This window comes from Schistocerca gregaria, chromosome 10, assembly GCF_023897955.1.
Source record: "Schistocerca gregaria isolate iqSchGreg1 chromosome 10, iqSchGreg1.2, whole genome shotgun sequence".
NCBI classification, from domain to species: Eukaryota; Metazoa; Arthropoda; class Insecta; order Orthoptera; family Acrididae; genus Schistocerca; species Schistocerca gregaria.
This window is the reverse complement of record NC_064929.1, coordinates 72,350,058-72,376,423: the sequence shown is the minus strand read 5'-3', so window position 1 is coordinate 72,376,423 and position 26,366 is coordinate 72,350,058. Positions and strand designations below refer to the sequence as shown.

At 41.1% G+C, this 26,366-nt stretch overlaps 1 protein-coding gene across 1 annotated transcript in view; it reads right to left on the bottom strand.

The window, feature by feature from the left end:
• LOC126293443 (TBC1 domain family member 5) overlaps window positions 1-26,366 on the bottom strand; it is a gene marked incomplete at its 3' end in the record, with an annotated part of 130,643 nt that overhangs the window by 35,966 nt on the left and 68,311 nt on the right. The window contains 4 exon segments of the mRNA XM_049986675.1: window positions 2,468-2,574; window positions 8,111-8,253; window positions 14,616-14,749; window positions 20,762-20,873. Of these exon segments, the coding sequence (XP_049842632.1) occupies window positions 2,468-2,574; window positions 8,111-8,253; window positions 14,616-14,749; window positions 20,762-20,873 (496 nt within the window).

The following is a 26,366-nucleotide window of genomic DNA, read 5'->3' as shown; positions in this document are numbered from 1 at the left end:
ACTTCACACATTTTTACAATGAAACACGGGCATGACTGCCGGGACAGAGAGTGTGACTGTCCAATGAGATTTGAGACAAGAACTACATTTAACATAGTGATTAGCAAAAATATTTTCAATGTTGTAACAAGCCTCACTGTATCATTCACACATGAACAACAAAAAAATTTCTACAACATAAACAAGGCCTTTTTCCAATGGCTTTACAACATGCAATAAAGAAGGCATAGATGTAGGACACTAACTAAAGATAGAAAATGACATTTTTGTACAGGACCTAAAATATTTCAGAAAGTAAAATTTTCCACTAGAAGCCATAAAAGAAAATTTCTCCCAGACAGGAAGTATGAAACAAAGTCAATGCTTTTGCTTCACATTAAATGCTACAATGGTGTACAGTCAACACTATCATATATCTCTAATGAACAGATTTTGCTTGAATCTGACAGGATAATAAGCAATTATAAAATCATATATTTTCAATATAAGGTGCTCGACCGCTGTGATGTAATTTATGAAACGTGGATTTCTTTATGAGCAAACTGTTTCCATTTTAAAGGGCACAAAACATCACGTTCGTATATGCCTGTTTAATCTAACGTCCTTTTATAATTACTAGTAGATTTGTTTTTGGAGGGGGTCCATCTTGTACAAAACACAGTTTTATCATTTCTTCTGTTTCCCAGACATATTTCGTTGAAGTTACGGTGACTTCAGGGGATTTTTATTTTCTTTCTATCAGCCAGGGAAAATGCTCTTTACTACTTGCATAGATATAAATTTCAGTTTTTAAAGACAGTACATACAAGTTTTAAAACAAGGTTTCCTTTCACAGTATGTCATGTGCAACAATACAGAACTGAGTGTGTGTGTGTGTTTTCCACTTCAACTACGGCTTTTTGTATTTGATAGTTTCCCATATTTATAGGTGTTCCAGTTAGGGATATACACGATTCCGTTGCTCTGCTTGTGCAAGCCACTGTAACGGTGGGCTCCCCTCGGGTACACTACATGATATGAGATATGTAATCGTAATCTCTCTCTCTCTCTCTCTCTCTCTCTCTCTCTCTCTCTCTCTCTCTCTCTCTCTCTCTCTGTGTGTGTGTGGGGGGGGGGGGGGGGGGCGGGCTGTTGTTGCATTTGTGAATATTCAAGTCAGTGCTGATGCCTGTTGGGCTGCTTTTATGTCCATATGGTGTTCAGCAAATGTAGCATGACAGTTGTTACTTTTTAATGCTCTTCTATGTTCTGTGAACCTGCTATTGAAGTTTCTACTTGTCTGTCCTTTATAAATTAATTTGCAGTCTTGGTTAATCAGTTGGTAAATACCCAATATGTTGTTTTTGTCTGCATCTGCATTGGTTGCCTTCAGTTTTCTGTGTACTAAGTTATCTGTCGTGGAGGCTATTTTAAGCCATTGTTTCTTGAGTATGTTGACTATTCTGTGGGCTATTTGTTGTAAGTGACAGTGTGCCATTTCCTTGCTCATGTGTGCTTGTGTGTTTGTAATGAGCTGTTTGTGTCTGTATGCTAGATATCTCCTTTATTTTTGTATCAGATCCATTCTCTGAAGTTATTTTTTAATTATCTGCAGTTAATTTTTGAAGCTCTCTTCACTGAGCAGAGTTTTGTCCTTTCTGTGCAGCATAAAATAATAATGGTAATTAAAAAAAAATTGCCCCCCACCCACACACACACTGACCCACACAGTGCTTGATTTGTAAAAAAGAGACTACTTATTAAGACATTATTTTAACTGTCTGTCTTTTACATTGCTCCAACCACATTGAAAGTTCTATTATACCACGTCTCAAAATCTGCAGTTCCGAAAGCCCAGAGAAATGCAAAATGTGTCTGGAGAGTTGTTGTTGTTGTTGTTGTTGTTGTTGTTATCTTCAATTCTGAGACTGGTTTGATGCAGCTCTCTATGCTACTCTATCCTGTGCAAGCTTCTTCATCTCCCAGTACTTACTACAACCTACAGCCTTCTGAATCTGCTTAGTGTATTCATCTCTTGGTCTCCCTCTAAGGTTTTTACCCTCCACACTGCCGTCCAATGCTAAATTTGTGATCCCTTGATGCCTCAGAATATGTCCTACCAACCGGTCCCTTCTTCTTGTGAAGTAGTGCCACAAGCTCCTCTTCTCCCCAATTCTATTCAATACCTCCTCATTAGTTATCTGCTCTACCCATCTAATCTTCAGCATTATTCTGTAGCACCACATTTCGAAATCTTCTATTCTCTTCTCGTCTAAACTATTTATCATGCATGTTTGACTTCCACACATGGCTACACTCCCTACAAATACTTTCAGAAAAGACTTCCTGACACTAAAATCTATACTCGATGTTAACAAATTTCTCTTCTTCAGAAACGCTTTCCTTGCCATTGCCAGTCTCTGGAGATTATGATTAGAATTTTCGGAATTTTAGTTTAGAAACGGGAAATATGCAGTGAGCTACTTACATCTGGGTCCTTTAGGTGCAGTGCGTGGTCGATGATGTACGAGATGTCAACTGCTCCTGGGTACCTCATGAGGTAGGTGAGGCAAGCAGTGTAGTCACTGGACAGCACTGCGAGAGAAAACATGATCTTTGTTGCTGTTGCAATATTTTATGTGCAAGGGGGTCTACAGCCTACACAAATTTCTTGAATGGTAGCCATAACATTATGGGAATGAAAGTTGCCACTCACCATATAGCCATTGCCAATTGCCTTTGGCTGAAAGCTTTAAGTATGAAAATCTTTTTGTTATGCCTATCTGCTACTCAGCATATCTGCAATATGGTGAGTGGGAACTTTCCTTCTCATAATATATTTATATTCCATCCTGTGTTTGCCTTTGTTTGAATGATATCCAATGTGTCAAAAAAATTTATAGCCTTGAGTGCAATAAAATATCATCACAACTTCAAGATTATCAGTTTTGGTTGACTAGCAATCATCCTCCGATCTATGTATACAAACAGAAAATTGAAATGATCTCACAGGTTCAAGGTGTTTTAACTTGCCAGAAAATATCAATCAGCGCACACAATGCTACAGGGTGAAAAATTCATTCTGATAACAATCCCCCAGATTGTGACCAAGCCATGTCTCTACAACGTCCTTTCTTGCAGAAGTGCTAGTCTCGTATGCAGAAACACTTCTGTGAAGTTTGAAATTATAGAATGTAAAGAAGAATTGCCTCATGTTGGGTGATAAAATATGGCACGAGAGAGGTAGCTGTGGAAAAACCAGAGTTAAACACGAGCAGTTGTTGCTTCTCAAGACAGTTTGGAGTCTTGCTCTTTGGAAGATGGTGGAAGCAGCAGACGTACCATTAGTGCCCATACACACAATCCTTTAGTTAATCATTCAACTTTACTCTTCCATGAAGATGAGCAAATGTTTGATTAATTCCTCCAGTTAGTTGATTTAATGATTAAAGGGACCAAACTACGAGGTCATCAGTCCCTCCTACTTGGAACAGGCAAGTAAACAAAACTGAACACCAAAGAAGGACCAAGTGTGAAAAACCCGAGGAAAGATAACCCCAAAGTCTACCGAAGGTCAACAAAGCCTAGGGACAGGAGCAAGAAGAAAATGTGGAAAGGAAGAAAGATGGGCAAGATGCCGGGTGAAGGGAGCAGCCGGAGGCCCACAAAGTCAGAAACTGTGATGAGTGACATATGCCCATCACTTACCAGAGGCACACCAACCAACAACAAATACCCATTAAGGACTAGTGACATGGACAGGGCAAGAGAAGCACAGAAAAATAGGGTAAGAACACCATGTCAAACAGAACACTCGAGAAGGGAGAAGAAGAGCAAAATAACATGTAGGGTGAGGACTGGGGCGGACCACCGAGCCCAGACAGCCATTACTTGTTTTGAACAGAGGAGGCAACAGGGCATCCTGCCAACCCCTCAATAGGCTGATGAGTCTGAGGCACCCTCCTTTAGACAGAGTGGGAAAAACCCTCATTACAAATAAACCGTAAGACCAGGTCAGCCGCTGAGGCATTGTGCGCTAGTACCAGGGGTAGCGAGTCTGGAAGAATATGAGTTCTCTGCAGGAAGGATAGGTTGGGACCGTCCAGCAAGATGTGGACCACTGTCAAATGAGCACCACAAAGACAGTGGGGCACATCCTCACGATGGAGGAGATGACAAGTCAGTTGAGTACGGCCGACGCAGAGCTGGAAAAGAACGATGGACTGTTTGTGAGAGGTCCATACTGAGGACCTCCACAAATTCGTGGTCTCCTTTACCACCCACTGTGCATTCAGCAAAGTCAGAGTATGCCATTCTGTATTCCAAATCCTTGGAACGTGACGGTATAATACCAATCGAAGGACCGGTGCCAGAACAACAAACTGAAAGAGGTGGCTTGCAGCAAGTCAGAATGTTTACTTCCCGGGATACAAACATGACACAGGATACAGACAAAAACAGTGTTCATATCTTTTGAGGGCAGAAAGAGAAACCTGGATACTGAGGACTAAGGGATGGTGAGGATAACACAGGTCAAGAGCTCGTAAACTGCTCAAAGAGTTGCTACAGATAAGAAAGGACTCATAGGTGCAGGAACAGATATGCTCAAGAGCACAAGAGATGGCAACAAAATCCACAGTGGAAACACTGCAGCCATCTGGAAAGGAGCAAAGTTCATTACATCCTGCACAAAGGTACGCAAAGCCAGCATGACCGGCAACCGTCCAGCCATTAGTATAGACTACTTCTGAACCCCAAAATGCACCGAGAATGGAGGAGGCCTTAGGTCGAACCAAGTCTTATGGGCCTTGTGATAGGTCTGTGGGCAACAACCCAAAGAAGCGATGGTAGAGGGGAAAGTTGGGGTTCAGAAAAAAGGGACCGGATGTGGATGGTGATCATAACCCCAGACCTTGGCCGCTCCTGCATGTGGATCTTTACATCCGGAAACAGGAGACAGTAGTTTGGATGCTCCAAGGAGCAGTGGATGCATAATGTTCAAGTGATCAAAAGTTGTTGGCACAGAATCCGCAACAGTAGAACCTCTGCCTCCACTTGGAGGCTTTGGCTAGTTTGCATAATTCCTTCTTCGGATAATTTTGCACTGAGTGGTAGGTGTGGTAACAGCCAGTGGCACAGAGAAGCGAGCTGCTTACTCAGGGGAGTGTTGACCCAGTGCACCAACTCGACAATGGTGATGCCGCACAAGGCCAGCTACGGCTGTGGTGCCGAGTGTGGCCTGCCAGCGGCGTCTCATCTTTACAGTGGGCCACGACATCCCAGTGGCGTCAGCCACAGTCGATCTGTAAAATGACGAGTGGAGCTGCAGTGTGTGGCTGGTCAGCTGGTGGAGTGTTGGCCACTGGACTGAGCAGACAGGTGGCTGTCATCGGTTCGTACCCAGTGGCAGCAGAGTTGCGACAGCAGCTCTGATTGGCATAGACTGGCATCACGTACTGCCCTACAGCCAAAATGGTGACAAGCTGATACAGGCGTGATTAAATACTGCTTCTCCCTGCTTACTTCTGCTGTTTATATTAGTTAGTATGTAAGCTGAAGTGTCTGGAATGAGTCAGTAACTGAAAAGCGTAGCATAACCGGCAGTAGCTTGGCCAAGCTGTATTTATTATGTGACAAGGCGTGTCTTGTGACCTTGTTCTGGTGCTCATGGTCTGATAGCAGAGAGGACAATCAAACAGTTCTGATGACCGGCACCTGTTGTCTGGCTGTGTCTTCATCACAGTTGTGGGCACTCACTTCCTAGTTCTCCTATAGTTTTAAGATACACAATGAGGTTGTGGAGGATGTAAGTCTGTGAGGTTGGGTTGTGAGTCGTGCTTGGACAATTGACTCAGTGGAGCACTTGCCTGTGAAAGGCGAAGCTCCCAGGTTCGAGTCCCAGTCCGACACCCAGTTTTAATCTGCTTGAAAGTTTCAAATCATTGCACACTCTGCTGCATCATGAATATTCATTATGGAAACAGAAAACTATCTTTCGGTTCATGTGAACACTCGAGAATTTTTAAACACCATACATTATTTGTAAAAAGTATCAAAAAATAAATATTACAAAAATGTTTTAAACATTTTATAAATAACGTATGTTTCTTAAAGATTGTTAAGTGTTCTCATTGATTGAAAGGCACTTTTCTCTTTACTCTCTTAGATCTGAGGACAGTTGCTAGTTAAATGAAACCAGTAATCAATAAATTGTAACTATATTTTATTGTGATGAAGATTATTAAAATTTTTGTAAAATAACAGATCTCTGTATCTCTTTCATCCAGTAATGTCAGTTCTTACAGATATCCAATTTGCTGGCTATCACTATTACGATAAACAACCTTTTTATTTTATATTGTTCACCACTACAAAGTTTCCCATACTGAGGAACACGCCACACACATTCAACTGTAGACAATGGAAAATTCTACTGTAGACACATCACAGACTGTTTATCGGCAAACACAAGCATTGTCTACAGGGGACACAGAAACCGTTATCTGATCAACCGTAACAGGTTCCATGTTATTTGCTTTATTACTGGGATCACTATGCAGATAGGAGATCTTCAGATATTCGTCACCACAATGGGAACACGCAAAAGGTTCAAAACTCCATTCATACAATTCATAAAACAAAATGATGAGAATCTGATGCATTCTCAGAATGAATTTTCACTCTGCTGCAGAGTATACACGGATTTGAAATGTCCTGGCACAAATACTCTGTGCCAGCCGGAGACTCTGCCCTTCACGAGCAAGTGCTCTACTGACTGAGATACCAAGGAGGAACTTATGTCCTATCCTCACTCCTTTACTTCCAGCAGTATCTCATCTCCTGCCTTACAAACTTCACAGAGGTTCCCCCGCATACTTCTTGGGCTAGAATTTCTGCAAGAAGGTATATTGCAGAAAAATGGCTTAGCCACAGCCTACAGATGTGACTGGATGTGTTATACTTATTGCTGTGCTCACTGGCCAAATGTTTGATACAAAGCAAATTCAAACTATTAGTTCCTTATCCTTTACATCTACAGCCTCATTCTGCAAAACAATGAAGTGCAGGACAGAAAGTATTTCCCATTTTATCAGATACAAGGATGACCTCCAGCTCAATTCATGTATAGTAGGATAGAAGAATAACTGATTAAATGCCTCTCTGAATGCAGTGATTTAGACTAATCCTGCCTTCATGTTTCCTGTGAGAGCAATATGTAGGAGATTATAGTATATTCCTTTTTACTGGTTCTTCATACTTTGTGAATAGGCTTTCACGGGACACTTGGCGTCTATGCTCAAGTGTTTGCCCATTTATCTTCTTCAGTATCTCTGTGACACTGTTCAATGGGCCAAACAAACATGCTATGATTCATGCCACACTTCTTTGAATACATTCAGTATCCCCAGTCAATCCTATCTGATACAGTCCGAAAGATTTGAGCAATATTATAGGATGGGTCAGACAAGTGATTTGTAAGCCATCTCCTTTGTAGGCTAATTATATCATCACAGTGTTCTATCAATCAACCAAAATCTACCACCTACTTTCCTTGTGACTGTGCCTATGTGATTATTCCACTTAAAATCCCCAAAAATTGTTATACACAGATATTTTGTTGGGATCAGTGACTCCAATTACTACTCAGTGATGATGTAGTCACATGTTACTACTTTTCAGCATTTTGAAAAGTGCACGTCTTTTAAAAAGTACTTCATTGCAGATAAGTAGATCTTCTGCAAAAAGTCTGACGTTAATATTAATATGGTCTGCATGGATCATTAATAAACAGCTTGGACAGTGGGTCGAAACACCTGCTGCACTTTGGGTAGCATACGTGCCCTTACCAGGAACAGAGCTGCACAGAAGACTCCCTCACCTTTAATGTGGTTATGCATTACCCATTAACCACTTGCAGATGAGAATTTTTTTAAGTTGGGTTTAGGTAAGATTGCTCAACAGTCAACTAACAACACTAAATTGTTTCACAACCCATCTTATGATGCTTTCTTTCAAACTGAGTGGCTTTTGACAAGGAAGAAATATGTCGTCAATTTCCTTGTCTGTTAGAATTTTCACTTTGGAGCACCATGTCTAAATTTTAAACAGAGAATACGAGTACAGTACTCACACTGGTGCCTGATGGCGATGAGCATGGCGACGACGATGTAGTTGACTAGTTCGAAGTCCTGCCCTTCTGCAAAGATGGCATCCCACAGCACGAGCAGGTCCTGCAGTGGAAACTCCCGACCGAACAGTAGCCTCAGCCATCGGCTGAGGACATACATACCGTATTATTAGTGTAAGGAACTGTAATTACCTCTCACAGTAACTGCACCCACTTTGCTGCTGATATTCCAAATTAAAGTTTACACGATTTGAAGATTAGCTGCCAGTACAAAGGCAAAAAGAGGTCTGAAATCAAAGGCACAATATAATGCAAATATGGAGAGTAGCTGTGCTGTTTGAATTAAAACATAGATTGTCCACGGAGATTAAATAATCGAATGATTAACTTCTTTTATTTTTTTTATTTTTATCACACAGTCACATGAGCATTCCACAATGCCTTAAACAGTTTCGACGCACCAACAGTCTACTTCACACTACATGATAAAAAAGAAAAGCATCTAGAAGGGAAGGAGGAAAAAAATGAGATTTTACAGGTTGAGAAAGTGTGATGATATTGTAGCGATTAAAATACACTATGATCAAAAGTATCCAGACACTGCCAAAAGATACGTTTTATATGTTAGGTGCATTTTGCTGCCACCTTCTGACAGGTACTTCATATCAGCAACCTCAGCAGTCATTAGATGTTGTGAGAGGGCAGAATGGGGCAATCCACAGAACTCATGGACTTTGAACTTTGTCAGGTGATTGGGCGTCACTTGTGTCATACGTCTGTACACGCGATTTCCACACTCCTAAACATCCCTAGGTTGACTGTTTCTGATGTGATAGTAACGTGGAAATGTGAAGGGACACGTACAGCACAAAAGCGTACGAGCCGATCCTGTCTGTTGACTGACAGAGACCACCAACAGTTGAAGAGGGTTGTAAAGTGTGATGGGCAGACATCCATCCAGACCATCACACAAGAATTTCAAGCTGCATCACGATCCACTGAAAGTACTATCATAGTAAGGTGGGAGGTGAGAAAACTTTGATTTCATGGTGAATAGGCTGCTCATAAGCCACACATCACGCCAGTAAATTGCGAACGCCGCCTCACTTGGTGTAAGGAGGGTAAACATTGGACGATTAAACAGTGGAAAAACGTTGTGTGGAGTGACGAATCACAGTACACAATGTGGTGATCCGATGGCAGGGTGTGGGTATGGCGAATGCCCGGTGAACATCACCTACCAGCATGTGTAGTGCCGACAGTAAAATTTGGAGGCAGTGGTGTTATGGTGTGATCACATTTTTCATGGAGGGGGCTTGCACCCCTTGTTGTTTTGTGTGGCACAATCACTATCACAGCACAGGCCTACACTGATGTTTTAAACACCTTCTTGCTTCCCACTGTTGAAGAGCAATTTGAGGATGGCTATTGCATGTTTCAACACGATGGAGCACTCGTTCACAATGCACAGTCTGTGGCGGAGTGGTTACACAACAATAACACCCCTGTAATGGACTGGTCTGCACAGAGTTCTGACATGAATCCTGCAGAACACCTTTGGGATGTTTTGGAACGCCGACTTCCTGCCAGGCCTAACCGACTGACATCGATACCTCTCCTCAGTGCATCATTCTGTGAAGAATGGGCTGCCATTCCCCAAGATATCTTCCAGCACCTGATTGAACAGATGCCTCCGAGGGTGGAAGCTGTTGTCAAAGCTAAGGGTGGGCGAACACTATATTCAATTCCAGCATTACCGATAGGGGGGGGGGGGGGGGGATGCCATGAACTTTTTAAGTCATTTTCACAGCCAGGTGTCCGGATAATTTTGATCACATAGTGTATCAGGCGGGGACTACTCAAGAGGATGTCGTTATCAGGAGAAAGAAAACTGGCGTTCTACGGATCGGAGCGTGGAATGTCAGATCCCTTAAACGGGCAGGTAGGTTAGAAAATTTAAAAAGGGAAATGGATAGGTTAAAGTTAGATATAGTGGGAATTAGTGAAGTTTGATGGCAGGAGGAACAAGACTTCTGGTCAGGTGATTACAGGGTTATAAACACAAAATCAAATAGGGGTAATGCAGGAGTAGGTTTAATAATGAATAGGACAATAGGAATGCGGGTAAGCTACTACAAACAGCATAGTGAACGCATTATTGTGGCCAAGATAGATACGAAGCCCACACCTACTACAGCAGTACAACTTTATATGCCAACTAGCTCTGCGGATGACGAAGAAATTGAAGAAATGTACGATGAAATAAAAGAAATTATTCAGATAGTGAAGGGAGACGAAAATTTAATAGTAATGGGTGACTGGAATTCGAGTGTAGGATAAGGGAGAGAAGGAAACATAGTAGGTGAATATGGATTGGGGCTAAGAAATGAAAGAGAAAGCCGCCTGGTAGAATTTTGCACACAGCACAACTTAATCATAGCTAACACTTGGTTTAAGAATCATGAAAGAAGGTTGTATAAATGGAAGAACCCTGGAGACACTAAAAGGTATCAGATAGATTATATAATGGTAAGACAGAGATTTAGGAACCAGGTTTTAAGTTTTAAGACATTTCCAGAGGCAGATGTGGACTCTGACCACAATCTATTGGTTATGACCTGTAGATTAAAACTGAAGAAACTGCAAAAATGTGGGAAATTAAGGAGATGGGATCTGGATAAACTGAAAGAACCAGAGGTTGTACAGAGTTTCAGGGAGAGCATAAGGGAACAATTGACAGGAATAGGGGAAAGAAATACAGTAGAAGAAGAATGGGTAGCTCTGAGGGATGAAGTAGTGAAGGCAGCAGAGGATCAAGTAGGTAAAAAGACGAGGGCTAGTAGAAATCCTTGGGTAACAGAAGAAATATTGAATTTAATTGATGAAAGGAGAAAATATAAAAATGCAGTCAATGAAGCAGGCAAAAAGGATTACAAACGTCTCAAAAATGAGATAGACAGGAAGTGCAAAATGGGTAAGCAGGGATGGCTAGAGGACAAATGTAAGGATGTAGAAGCTTATCTCACTAGGGGGTAAGATAGATACTGCCTACAGGAAAATTAAAGAGACCTTTGGAGAGAAGAGAACCACGTGTATGAATATCAAGAGCTCAGATGGCAACCCAGTTCTAAGCAAAGAAGGGAAGGCAGAAAGGTGGAAGGAGTATATAGAAGGTTCATACAAGGGCGATGTACTTGAGGACAATATTATGGAAAAGGAAGAGGATGCAGATGAAGACGAAATGGGAGATACGATACTGCGTGAAGAGTTTGACAGAGCACTGAGAGACCTGAGTCGAAACAAGGCCCCCAGAGTAGACAACATGCCATTAGAACTACTGACGGCCTTGGGAGAACCAGTCATGACAAAACTCTACCAGCTGGTGAGCAAGATGTATGAGACAGGCGAAATACCCTCAGACTTCAAGAAGAATATAATAATTCCAATCCCAAAGAAAGCAGGTGCTGACAGATGTGAAAATTACTGAACACTCAGTTTAATAAGTCACAGCTGCAAAATACTAACGCGAATTCTTTACAGACGAATGGAAAAACTGGTAGATGCGGACCTCAGGGAGGATCAGTTTGGATGCCGTAGAAATGTTGGAACACGTGAGGCAATACTGACCTTACGACTTATCTTAGAAGAAAGATTAAGAAAAGGCAAACCTACGTTCTAGCATTTGTAGACTTAGAGAAAGCTTTTGACAATGTTGACTGGAATACTCTCTCAAATTCTGAAGGTGGCAGGGGTAAAATACAGGGAGCGAAAGGCTATTTACCATTTGTACAGAAACCAGATGGCAGTCATAAGAGTCGAGGGGCATGAAAGGGAAGCAGTGGTTGGGAAAGGAGTGAGACAGGGTTGTAGCCTCTCCCCGATGTTATTCAATCTGTATATTGAGCAAGCAGTAAAGGAAACAAAAGAAAAATTTGGAGTAGGTATTAAAATTCATGGAGAAGAAGTAAAAACTTTGAGGTTCGCCGATGACATTGTAATTCTGTCAGAGACGGCAAAGGACTTTGAAGAGCAGTTGAACGGAATGGACAGTGTCTTGAAAGGAGGATATAAGATGAACATTAACAAAAGCAAAACGAGGATAATGGAATGTAGTCAAATTAAATCGGGTGATGCTGAGGGAATTAGATTAGGAAATGAGACACTTAAAGTAGTAAAGGAGTTTTGCTATTTAGAAAGTAAAATAACTGATGATGGTCGAAGTAGAGAGGATATAAAATGTAGACTGGCAATGGCAAGGAAAGCGTTTCTGAAGAAGAGAGATTTGTTAACAGTGAATATAGATTTATGTATCAGGAAGTCGTTTCTGAAAGTATTTGTTTGGAGTGTAGCCATGTATGGAAGTGAAACATGGGACGATAAGTAGTTTGGACAAGAAGAGAATAGAAGCTTTCGAAATGTGGTGCTACAGAAGAATACTGAAGAGAATAGAAGCTTTCGAAATGTGGTGCCACAGAAGAATACTGAAGATAAAGTGGATAGATCACTTAACTAATGAGGAGGTATTGAATAGGATTGGGTTGAAGAGAAGTTTGTGGCACAACTTGACTAGAAGAAGGGATCGGTTGGTAGGACATGTTTTGAGGCATCAAGGGATCACAAATTTAGCATTGGAGAGCAACGTGGAGGGTAAAAATCGTAGAGGGAGACCGAGAGATGAATACACTAAGCAGATTCAGAAGGATGTAGGTTGCAGTAGGTACTGGGAGATGAAGAAGCTTGCACAGGATAGAGTAGCATGGAGAGCTGCATCAAACCAGTCTCAGGAACAACAACAACAACAACAACAACGACGACGACGACGACGACGACGACGACGAAGGTACTGGGAGATGAAGAAGCTTGCACAGGATAGAGTAGCATGGAGAGCTGCATCAAACCAGTCTCAGGACTGACGACGACGACGACGACGACGACGACGACGACAACGACAAAGACGACGACAACGACGACGACAACGACGACGACAACGACAACAAGAGTGTATCAGGAGAGATCTGCAAAAACGAGCCCACTTATCACTATGACATTGTACCACCTCTGGCTCGGATGCACGCACCGATTCGCTTTGGAAGGAGGTCGTAGAGCAGCTGTATTCACTCCCGAGGCAAGCTGGCTCACAACTGTTGTAACTGAGCTTCGATATCCTGGACACTGGCACTGGGACAGAGTTTTTGTCCAACCTGGGCCCACACATTCTTTCAGGGACAGACCTGGGGATCTTGCAGGCCACAAGAGTATCTCAACATCGTGTAGGTAGTACACAGACGCACATGCCACATGTTGAGGAGCACTCTCCTGTTGAAAAATAAAACCGCAATACTATCGCTTGTGAGGTAACGTATGAGGATGCAGGGTGTCCGAGGCACAAAACTGTGCCAATATAGTTCCCTCAATCACTGCCAGCCGTGATCTGAAATCTTAACTAATGGCTCTCCCCATCATGACCTGCAAAAAACAACTGTGCCTCTCCAAGAATAGCACCCCTACCCGAGTCACTATAGTACCTGCCGACAGATGTCATCTGGGGTAAGGCAGAACAGCGATTCGTCATCTGACACTGTGTGATGCCATTCGTCAGTAATCAGTGCTGCTCGGCTGGTACCACTCCGAATGCTGCTCTCTAGAAATGGGGGCAGTAATTTCCTGGTCCAGCTATTGCCAGATTCTGACTAATGGTGCAGGATAACACAATGTTATTTGTTCTCAGGTGGCAGGCAGAGATTTTCAGGGATTACAGTGTGGTGAGTGCACAATACAGCGATCCTCTGTTGTGCAACAAGCGGAGCACGTCTGGAGGTGTGTCCGTAAAAAACTTCATGAGCTGAGGTACCATTTGCAACAAACTGTCTAGCTATACATGGCATAGTTCCTTACAAATAAATTTTTGTAATCATGGAAAGACTTCATACTGCATAATATGTAACTCACATGAAAAAATCACATATTGTATCAAAAAGGTAAGATTCAAAAAATATCAACGTTATTTATTCCAGGTAATAAGATTAAATTCTTTACTGTGAGAAAACTGTAGCAAAGTCATAAACACACGATAAAACCAATTATCACTGAAATTACAACAAAGAGAAGAAAAAACAGTCCAAAATTGTGTCGTCATTGTGGCTCCACAACTCAGTTACAGTTTTCTCTCGGTATATCTTTGTGAGTCTAAGATTTATCTCTGTTTTTAGCCAGTCTTTGTAACTGTGTCTGTCTTGCATATGAAGAGAATAAAAGGAAAAGTTCTAAGCAAATGGTGTAGAGCTATTAGAAACAGTAAATCTTGAACACGTTAATCCTGTACCAAATTTGAGCATTAATCAAAACTGTAATAATTTTTATTGTTTGTTTAACACTGCCAACGCCAAAGCTAGCATATGGAGTTAAGAAATGGGTTTTGAACCACAGATCTCATTTTTGTATTAAATTTTGGATGCTTTAATGAAGGTTTAGGAATGTTGTAACACCTGTAAAGAAGACAGTTACTCACATTCCAAAGAGGGGCAGAGGAATGTCGAGCTGCTGCAGGTGCTGGTGCAGCTGCGGGTCCTTGGGCGCCAGCAGCCGATCGCGGATCCAATTCAGCTGCGCCACCACCTCGTTCTCCGACCGCCCGCTACCTCCCTGCACAGCCGGCATACACTGCCTCGTAAGTACGCCCGGGAAGACAATTCGCGAGCACTAATTTACACCTTTCATCATTAAAATTTATGTTACATATATGTATAAAATAAAATGTCAAAAGCCAATATATAAAAAATTAAAAATAATAAAATTACAGTACTATAATTAGTACTCTGATATGTTGTTCCAAATACACAAAATGAGTTGCTGATGTAAATACTTAAATCTGAAGATTATCCAGAGTGATCAAATCATATAATCAACTTAAAAAAGTATGCAACTGAGACAGAACAATAAGTGAAAATTATCTTAAATATCTACTCGTACGCAGTTGCTAAATTCTCCCAAGTTGATTATGTCAATTATAGTGAGAAAAAGTGTGTTTCAGAATTTATGGAAACTGAACCACTAAGGCGATAAAATAATTCATGAATGATTTTTCAAAAATAAATCATTATAACCATTTTTAAAGATACATCTAAGAAAATTGGTGTTTGACTTTTTGGTTAGGATTAAAAAAATACGCTTTAGTGTTTTTGGAAATTGAATGCCCTAAGGGAGAGGAATAGGGGACAAAAAGTATTATGGAATCATTTCATTATGAAAACATTTTCAAAGCTAAAACTATGAAAATTTTTATTTGGCTTCTCTGTTTTTGGAAACTGCATCTCCGAGGGGGTAAAATGAGGACGAAAAATTTTAAGAAAATACTTCATCGTATTAAACATTTTTTGAACCTAAATCTACCAAAATTGGTATTTCATTCGTTGGTTAGATATAAAAAAATGTGAGTTAAAGATTAAAAGTTTCTGTGGAAATATCACCACGGGAGCACAACAGAATCGTCTTTTGGTGAGAAGTACATTTGGAAAATATCATGCTTCTATGTTCTTAATGAGCATGAAAAGCTGCAATTTATAAACATAAAAATTTGATAAAAAGAAAAGAAAAACCATCTGTGCTGACCATACAGTGAACTCAAATAAAGCGACCAGAACTAAGCTAGTAAAATATATGGAGACAGAAGTCTCTCCTCCTTGTCCCATCCAGTAAGTTTCGCGACTCTGAATTAGGCAATTTTTCCATAGCTCTTCCCACTTCCTAAATCTCACCAGTCCTTTCCCTCCATCTGTCTTCCTTTCTCTTCACCTCAGCTGCAGGAGAAGCAGCTAGTGACTCCCAAAGCTTGTGTATTTCCATATCTTATGTGTGTTTGCTCTCCTGCCACCACTTGATAAGCAGCAGATTTTTTTTTTTTACCTATCCACATTAGGAAACAATGTCCCCAAAGCATAAGAAAGCACAGTTAGTTACATTTACATTCTTAGAATGGAGAATACAGTTATTCGATCTCATTCTGTAAAACAGATGCTCTATGCCAGCTACAAACACACACTTTCCCACTTGATCGTTGCAGGCTTCTACATACATCCACTCAATGGTTTGTCGTATTCCTCTGCAATTTCCAAGAGCTTGTCGCTAGATGGTAGCAGACAGACAGGTATCGGATATAGAGGAATCAACGCTCAAAACTGCATATTACTTTAGTGTCCCATCAATGACAAAAGGGGTAAGAACACAGCTCACAAGGTGACCTTACTGACTGCTCTGCCTTTCTCTATTTCCTTTCATACTTGTCAAACATGTCAGCCAAACCAATCATTGATAGGAAATGGTTATGTTCAGTTACTTGGAGACATGGACTTCATGTTTCCGAACAATGATGGATTTTTTTATGGACGGCAAGGCACTGGGCCACAACTCTTCGGGACTGGTCTGAAGAACATTCTGGACAATTCGCGCGACTGATTTGGCCACCCAGATTGTGCAATGTGAATCCCACTGAACATTTATGGGACAGACCTGAGAGGTCAGTTCTCGCACAAAATCCTGCACTGACAACACTTCTGCAATTATGGACAGCTATACAGAAAGCATGGCTGAATACTTCTGCAGGGGACGTCCGACAACTTGTTGAGTCTGTGCCGACAGACTTGCTGCACTACAACAGGGAACAGGAGATGCGTCACAATATTAGGAGGTATCCCACAACTTTCATCACCTCGGTGTATAGCCAGTTCTTGTTTTTATTTAGAGAAAAAAAAGGTAATTGAAAAAAATTGTCATGAGTTCTGAAAACATGTCTCCTGTCAAAAAAAACACACACACACACACAAAACCAATGACAAAATACTTCTGCAATGTTGGAAGCTCTACAGAGACAAGAATCAAACAAATTTAAATTCAAATGTTGCAAGCTGTAGCAAGAACAGGCAGCATCAATGCAAATGTACAACATTACTGTAGTTTGTACCTAAAAGTACATCTTGCCTGCTGTCACAGGCTCTGCCAATGAATTGGCAACATCAAAACCAACTACACTGATTGCCACTTTCCGTAACACATTTCTGACGTAAAAATCTTATTCCCCATCACAGCTTCAACACTACTGCAATTTTTATGTAAGGAAATGGGAGTACAGTGGGAATGAGGCACAATAAGTTAAATGACTTAGTGCAACACCTTTCTGGAGCAACCCTTTTTCTCAAAAGGGCAGTGATTTATTGGGCCATATGCTATGCATCATCACAAAGGAATGAGGAGGAATGTTACCATTAAACATCCCATTGACAACTAGGTCATTATGGATGGAACACAAACTTTGATTTGGCCAGGCAGGGGAATGAAATTGGTCAAGCCCTTTCAAAGGAATCATTAAAGCATTTGCCTTAAGTTATTTTGGGGAAATCATGGAAAACTTAAATCAAGAAGACCGGATGCGGATTTACACAGTCATCTTCCTGAATGCCAGTCCAGAGTGCTAACCACTGTGCCACTCTGCTCAGTCCTGTGTGTCATGATGTAGAGATTACAGTCATCAGCTAGCAACATGTGAGTCACTGGTCAGACACCATCAACTATGATTTCATTTAAAATTTTGAGACAGAATTGCTGACTTCGCCTCAATTTGTCCTCACAATCAACAGCTTCCTCTCATCCGAGGGGCTGAGTGACCTACCCTTCATTTATAACCTTTCCCACCCAATCCCTGTTTCCTTCTCCAACAAACTAATATTTCCCAAGCTAAGACAGTTTTGTGTACATTAATAAAGCATTTGCCTGCCGTCGGAGGGAGGAAGAGGAGATTAGTGTTTAACATCCTGTCGACAACGAGGTCATTAGAGAAGGAGCACAGGCTCGGATTAGGGAAGTATTGGGAAGGAAATCGGCCGTGCCCTTTCAAAGGAACCATGGCGGCATTTGCCTGAAATGATTTAGGGAAATCATGGGAAACCTAAATCAGGATGGCCAGAGACAGGTTTGAGCCATCATCCTCCTGAATGCGAGTCCAGTGTGCTAACCACTGCGCCACCTCACTGGGTTCTGCCAGCTGAAGTTAAAATCATCCTTTCATGGGATGTGAAAACACATGTGGACGTGAAGCTGCTGACGCCACAGTATGAAATTTCACATTTCACATCACTGCGGAGTGTGAAATGAAGAATCTGTCATGTCATATTTGTGTCTCATGGAGAGGAACGTGGCCAGTGAGATGCGTCAATCTTTCTACTTCACAAGCAGAACTTAGTAGCTCCTGTGTTGTACTTGGTGGATTTTCTTTTTATCATAGAGTATGTGGTACGAATGTAAGCTGTCTCGAAGCATTAGCAAATTGAGGATATCTCCAAAATGCATCATTTTAGCAACAGTTTTTTGTAACAAAATTATACAAAACTCCTTATTGGTAGATAAAGGCTTCCTGTATTAGATGTTTTTACTATTATAACTTGTGTGCTGTGAAAGTATACCATTCCAAAGCTATAACATAAGGATGACCTATTAAAAACACATCATTTTGATGCAGCTGTCACAGTAAAATATCAAATAATGACATATGTAGATACAGTCTTTACACAGGAGTATATCAAATATGGAGGCATGGCTCCCATGTCGAAGCCGTAGCTTAGTTGACAGCATCGTGAACTGTGAAGAGAAAGATGTCCACCTGCCAAAATTTCTTTCTTTATTTTTGACTTTTATGTTCTAAAAGATTCTGGGCAGTCATAATCAACTTAATAAAAGTATTACCTGCAGTAGTCTATATTATTTATTATAAATAATATATCTGCTGAAATTTTTGTTGGAAAGGTCAGGGACTGCAATGTTCAAAAGTGGCCAGAAATACTGAAGTAATTGTCACTGTATGTCAGAAGGTAACCACAAATTATACACTGGGAGGTTTTGTTATTAGAAACTTTGCATAAAATATATATAACTATCTACTGGTTTCATTGATGGCCTCTTGTTCACATGTTGCCAGAAAATATCTTTTTCAATGATGGTGACCAGTTTCGAAAAAATCCCTTTTCCATTAATTTGAAATGAATCTCTATGTCGAAATTTATGTGAAGTGCATTACTTCAGAGCGATGGTCGCCAGTGCAACATCGAGAATATGAATATTATGCATGCACAAAATGACATTAGACACTATACTTTTAATTATATTCAAAATGGTATGGAGATTTAATTGAGCAACAAATAGCTTATACTTTTATGAATGTCAGATTGTTGTATAGAATTATTCATTGGTCAAGCCATCAATGAGTTCATAATCCTTTGCATTTTCCTCTGCTTTTCTTCAACAATCACTGAGAGTTAATGCAACTATTTTAGGCACATCCATTTTTGTAAAGAAACTGTACGATTTACACACCAAATGCCACACACTGCCAATGGAGAGCACTGCGGTCACAAATCACAGTGAGGAACACATTCTGTGATATAGAGCAGGTCATTACAGACCTTGCAGAAACCATGCATGGCTTGCTTCTTCGTGAGAAACACACACCCTGCGTGAGGATGACTTAATTGCTCGCCAGGAATTTTGTCTCCATTTTACAGGTGTCCCAAGAAAATTTTTATTTTGTATTATTTACCATTTGACACTGTGATTTCTAGAAGATTAAGGCAAGCACCTGGCCCGAGAAGCTGGAGATGGTGGCCATGTGTGCATGAGGTGTGCTTGCTTCTGTGTATGAATACTGTGTGTGTCTACTTTACTGATGAAGGCTGTGACCGAAAGCTTTACATAGGTGTCTTTAATTGCGCCTGTCTGCAACTTAACGTGTCTTATTTATGGCAAGCAGCAATCTGTCTTTTCCTTCACTATTGTAATTTATTAGAAAATTTTATGTATGTAGTAACAGGAGCACATATGACTGAGGCATCAGTTCAACTCCATGTCTACTTTTGTGTGGGATCAATAAGAGTGGTTTCAGAGTGATGTGTTATAGGTGATAAAGAGTTCTCATCATATGGTGTGTGGTGGTAGAAGGGCAAACACTTCTGATACCACCCAAGCCTCACTACGTCTCGCTTCAGACAACAATAAATATAAACTGCCTCACTGCGGCCACATCAAATCAAGAGGAGAGCCTTTATTGCTGTGTTGCTGTTCACTGTTATTCACAGCAAGTCATCCCAAGGGAAATTAAATATTGTCAGCTGTTGGCGAGTAGTACAGGGGAGATGCGTAGGAAGCTTCATAACTGGGCCAGCTTCCAATGTGATGTGCGCCATAGTTCTCTTGAGCAATCCTGCTTTCTTAACTGGTACTGGATTTCTGATTCTACATAAAAATAATTATTGTTTTAAGTTTACACAAACTTACATCACTGAATATGGAGAACTTACTTTCCTCGCTACATCTACTTTACATACTTATACAAAGTATCACAATTTATTTTCAAGTGTACCAGTACAAATCAACAACACAGCCTCGCAATATCATTCAGCCATACATTTGTAATGTCCGTGCTGTAAGTTAATGGTGTTAAAACAAATGCTGTAGCACACTTCCATGCACAATGGCACATCGAAGTACCATCTGTGCAGCTATACGAAACAAAAAATGGTTGTTTACAAGGAAAGAAAGTTCTGCACATTCCAAATTTTGCTATCACAGACACAGCACTCCACATTCGACAAGCGGAGAAAATCGAAGTCTTACATCAGGTGACGGAGTCTGCAGGTTTGCTGGGAAGTAGCCAGTCGCTGTCGGGGTCAAGTCATTTATCCGGTAACAGGAAGCAATTCCACCGATTATTCTACTGAAGATGGCACTGTGGGCAAACAAAAGACATGAACACACAATGCAAGAATGTTTAACATATATTTACTGAGAGTAGCTATGAACCAGACAATTCTCAACCCTACAAGCTTGAGACTGTACCCAAATATGCTCTGTCAGCAATATTACTACTCTTGTTAAGGGAAGAATATGACTGTCACTTACAGCAAAATACATTCACAGCTTGGACTGCTGCGAGCTGAGAGTAGGGAAGAGCCCAATGACCCAGAAACTCATAGCTCATTCTCTGCCTCAGTCACACACACAGTGCAAAATTCTGCTTTGTTACAACATTACCTTACAGATTGTGTAAGGGTTGTGGAAAGTAATGTTAAAAGTATAGAAGCAGAGGTTGCTTGTGAGCGGATAGAATATTCGACAAGTAATGAAAACAATTTGAACACCGAAAGTGATTAGTGGTCTCTGTTGACCCTTTGCTCCAGGGAAGTGAGAGTGCAGGTCGTGAATGAAAAAACAGCAATAGTGAGACCGCTGAATGTACCCCCCCTGAAGCCATAAAAATTTAATGGAAATGTTAAAGTCAATAGCATCCAACTGGCATGGCAATAATTATATCTCAGTTTAGTAGTAGTAGTACAACTGACAGGTAGGTCACGCCTACAGTTAAATGTCAAACAGTGTGATAATCGTTATGTGGAAACGGGCTCATATCACACATAAAATAAGTACTTGAAGGATAAGGTGAAGCATTTTGGACAGCCCTTGGTCTAGGAAAAACTTGTATACCTAAAAGAAAGATTGTCTTGTTGTAACTATCCTATAGTACAAGGGCAAAGAATGACTATTACACACACTTCCTCCAGCTCCGACAAATGGACCAAATTGGGTGGTTCTTTTTACATTATATGTGGGCTATGATGTTCCTCAATGGGCTTATGAAGGCACCATTTAGTTCATGAGCAGTTCAGGACAAAACACAAAAAACACGGTTTTTGGGTGCCGAAACTGAGCTGCGGGCTCAAAGATGACTTTGCACAGTAAATGGCTGTCATTTTTAAAATATATCCCTAAGATCCTGATCTCTAACAACCTTGAAAATTTTCCTTGATCTTTATCCATTTCAGAGATACAGCTGTTCAAAGTTACCCTACTTTCCCACATTACATACATAAACTTACATCTACATCTACATTTATACTCTGCAAGCCACACAACAGTGTGTGGCGGAGGGCACTTGACGTGCCACTGTCATTACCTCCCTTTCCTGTTCCAGTCGCGTACGGTTCGCGGGAAGAATGACTGTCTGAAAGGCTCCGTGCGCGCTCGAATCTCTCTACTTTTACATTCGTGATCTCCTCGGGAGGTATAAGTAGGGGGAAGCAATATATTCAATACCTCATCCAGAAACGCTCCCTCTCGAAACCTGGTGAGCAAGCTACACCGCGATGCAGAGCGCCTCTCTTGCAGAGTCTGCCACTTGAGTTTGTTAAACATCTCCATAACGCTATCACGGTTACCAAATAACCCTGTGACGAAACGCGCCGCTCTTCTTTGGATCTTCTCTATCTCCTCCGTCAACCCGATCTGGTATGGATCCCACACTGATGAGCAATACTCAAGTATAATAGGTCGAACGAGTGTTTTGTAAGCCACCTCCTTTGTTGATGGACTACATTTTCTAAGGACTCTCCCAATGAATCTCAACCTGGTACCCGCCTTACCAACAATTAATTTTATATGATCATTCCACTTCAAAACGTTCCGCACGCATACTCCCAAATATTTTACAGAAGTAACTGCTACCAGTGTTTGTTCCGCTATCATATAATCATATAATAAAGGATCCTTCTTTCTATGTATTCGCAATACATTACATTTGTCTATGTTAAGGGTCAGTTACCAATCCTTGCACCAAGTGCCTATCCACTGCAGATCTTCCTGCATTTCGCTACAATTTTCTAATGCTGCAACTTCTCTGTGTACTACAGCATCATCCGCGGAAAGCCGTATGGAACTTCCGACACTATGTATTAGGTCATTTATATGTATTGTGAAAAGCAATGGTCCCATAAAACTCCCCTGTGGCACGCCAGAGGTTACTTTAACGTCTGTAGACGTCTCTCCATTGATAACAACATGCTGTGATCTGTTTGCTAAAAACTCTTCAATCCAGCCACACAGCTGGTCTGATATTCCGTAGGCTCTTACTTTGTTTATCAGGCAACAGTGCGAAACTGTATCGAACGCCTTCCGGAAGTCAAGGAAAATAGCATCTACCTGGGAGCCTGTATCTAATATTTTCTGGATCTCATGAACAAAAAAAAAAGCGAGTTGGGTCTCACACGATCGCTGTTTCCGGAATCCATGTTGATTCCTACAGAGTAGATTCTGGGTTTCCAAAAACGAGATGATACTCGAGCAAAAAACATGTTCTAAAATTCTACAACAGATCGACGTCAGAGATAAAGGTCTTTGGTTTTGCGCATCTGCTCGATGACCCTTCTTGAAGACTGGGACTACCTGTGCTCTTTTCCAATCATTTGGAACCTTCCGTTCCTCTAGAGACTTGCGGTACACAGCTGTTAGAAGGGGGCAAGTTCTTTCGCGTACTATGTGTAGAATCAAATGGGTATCCCGTCAGGTCCAGTGGACTTCCCTCCGTTGAGTGATTGCAGTTGCTTTTCTATTCCTTGGACACTTATTTCGATGTCAGCCATTTTTTCGTTTGTGCAAGGATTTAGAGAAGGAACTGCAGTGCGGTCTTCCTCTGTGAAACAGCTTTGGAAAAAGCTGTTTAGTATTTCAGCTTTATTCGTGTCATCCTCTGTTTCAATGCCATCATCATCCTGGAGTGTCTGGATATGCTGTTTTGAGCCACTTACCGATTTAACGTAAGACCAGAACTTCCTAGGATTTTCTGTCAAGTCGGTACATAGAATTTTAGTTTCGAATTCACTGAATGCTTCACGCATAGCCCACCTTACGCTAACTTTGACATCGTTTAGCTTCTGTTTGTCAGAGGTTTTGGCTGCGTTTAAACTTGGAGTGAAGCTCTCTTTGCTTTCGCAGTAGATTCCTAATTTTGTTGTTGTACCACAGTGGGCTTTTCCTGTCCCTCACAGTTTTACTCGGCACATACCTGTCTAAAACGCATTTTACGATTGCCTTGAACTTTTTCCATAAACACTCAACATTGTCAGTGCCGGAACAGAAATTTTCGTTTTGATCTGTTAGGTAGTCTGAAATCTGCCTTCTATTACTCTTGCTAAACAGATAAACCTTCCTCCCTTTTTTTATATTCCTATTAACTTCCATATTCATGGATGCTGCAACGGCCTTATGATCACTGATTCCCTGTTCTGCACATACAGAGTCAAAAAGTTTGAGTCTGTTTGTTATCAGTAGGTCCAAGATGTTATCTCCACGAGTCGGTTCTCTGTTTAAGTGCTCGAGGTAATTTTCGGATAGTGCACTCAGTATGTCACTCGATGCTCTGTCCCTACCACCTGTCCTAAACATCTGAGTGTCCCAGTCTATATCTGGTGAATTGAAATCTCCACCTAAGACTATAACATGCTGAGAAAATTTATGTGAAATGTATTCCAAATTTTCTCTAAGTTGTTCTACCACTAATGCTGCTGAGTCGGGAGGCCGGTAAAAGGAGTCAATTTTTAACCTAGCTCGGTTGTTGAGTGTAACCTCCACCCATAATAATTCACAGGAACAATCCACTTCTACTTCAATACAGGATAAACTACTACTAACAGCGACGGACACTCCACCACCGGTTGCATGCAATCTATCCTTTCTAAACACCGTCTGTACCTTTGTAAAAATTTCGGCAGAATTTATCTCTGGCTTCAGCCAGCTTTCTGTACCTATAACGATTTCAGCTTCGGTGATTTCTATCAGCGCTTGAAGTTCCGGTACTTTACCAATGCAGCTTCAACAGTTTACAATTACAATTACAATTAGGTTTGAGGTGAAATCTAAATAATCAATAAGTACAGAAAATTGCTTGATTTGTAGTGGTATGTTCTCAAGACATTTATCTAGTGGAGTACCAGCTACTGCATCGTACCTTCCTTAGCACCTTTAAAAATTTCCCAAAAATTTTGAGATGTAAATATATTTGTGCTTTTTTATGCTGATTGAGGAGGAGACAGCGGCAGAAGAGAAGAGACAGAAAAGTAATAAGTGCCGGAAAACTGTAGACAGTGGTGGTTGTGATATAGAAAAAGTGGAAGCAACAATGGCAGTGTGATAGAGAGGGACACAGTGGCATTGGAACATAGTTACCAGTGATAGAACAGTGCTACAAAAAGAGTTAAGGAGACGGTGCCAGTGAGATAAGGAGAAGTGCAAGTGGGTGAGAGCCACTAATAATGAGTCTATGACAATGACAATGAGGAAGAGAGATTGATAGTGAGAAAAACCACCAGCACTGGGAACGAATGAATGAGATAGTAGCAGCAACAGGGAGAAGGTGACAGTAAGAGGTGACAGTAGTAGTAGGCGGAATGAAGGAGACTGGCTGTGAGATAGGAGACGGTGACACACAGACACAATGAGCTGGGATCAATGAGTGAGTGAGTGAGTGAGTGAGTGAGTGAGTGAGTGAGTGCGTGGGTGGGTGAGTCAGTGAGAGAGAAGGCATGAGGAGTGGACGGGAATGAGCAAAGGACTGTGAGTGTGAGTGAGTTACAATTAGGGGAGCTTGTCGGAGGTGTGTTGCATGTTGAAAACAGTGCAAATATGTTCACATGCCAAGTTGTAGAAGTAGTAAGGTATTCTGCCTTATGGCAGGTCTTGTCATGGATTAAGCCTCTTTCACTCTTGCGAAATTTTTAAAGGTGCTAAGAAACTTAGAGTGAGGTAGCTGGTACAGACTTTTCAGTCAGAGTCTTTTACACAGAAAGATATTAGCCTTTTTCCCCCCTCTCTGATTGAGCAGTTTTGCACTTTTCTGCAGTTATCATTTATTTGTAAATGTGACTATTAATCTAGTAAAAAAGGCTACTATGTAACAATATATACCCCAAGAAAAAAATACAGTACTTCTCCTGACACACTTCTATAAACACAAGATCATTTAAGCTACATAACAGAATATTTTTCTGAAAAAATCTCATTTCACAACACACCGATCTTGAAAGTCGACAACATGACATCTGAATGATTTTGATGTGCTTGTAACAACCAGATGCCTGTGGTTACAGCACCTATATATAAAAAAGAACGCCATACTGTTACAGAATCAGGGTGTGATGAGCTTGAAGCATCTGTTGGCTGACTTAGCTAGTTCAGTACTAGGCACAACACCTACTTCAGAGATGTGTGAGGCCTGCCTGATTTAGCCGATGAAGACATTGTGTCAGAATGGGGAAAAAAATAGCTGGCATCTGCGAAGGTTATGAAGAAAAACATGTTTAACAGTGAGGAGACTACTCTCTTCTTTTGAGCTCTATCCAGCAAGACAATGTCCTCTAGAGAGAAAAAATGTACGAGAAGAAAAATTTTGAAA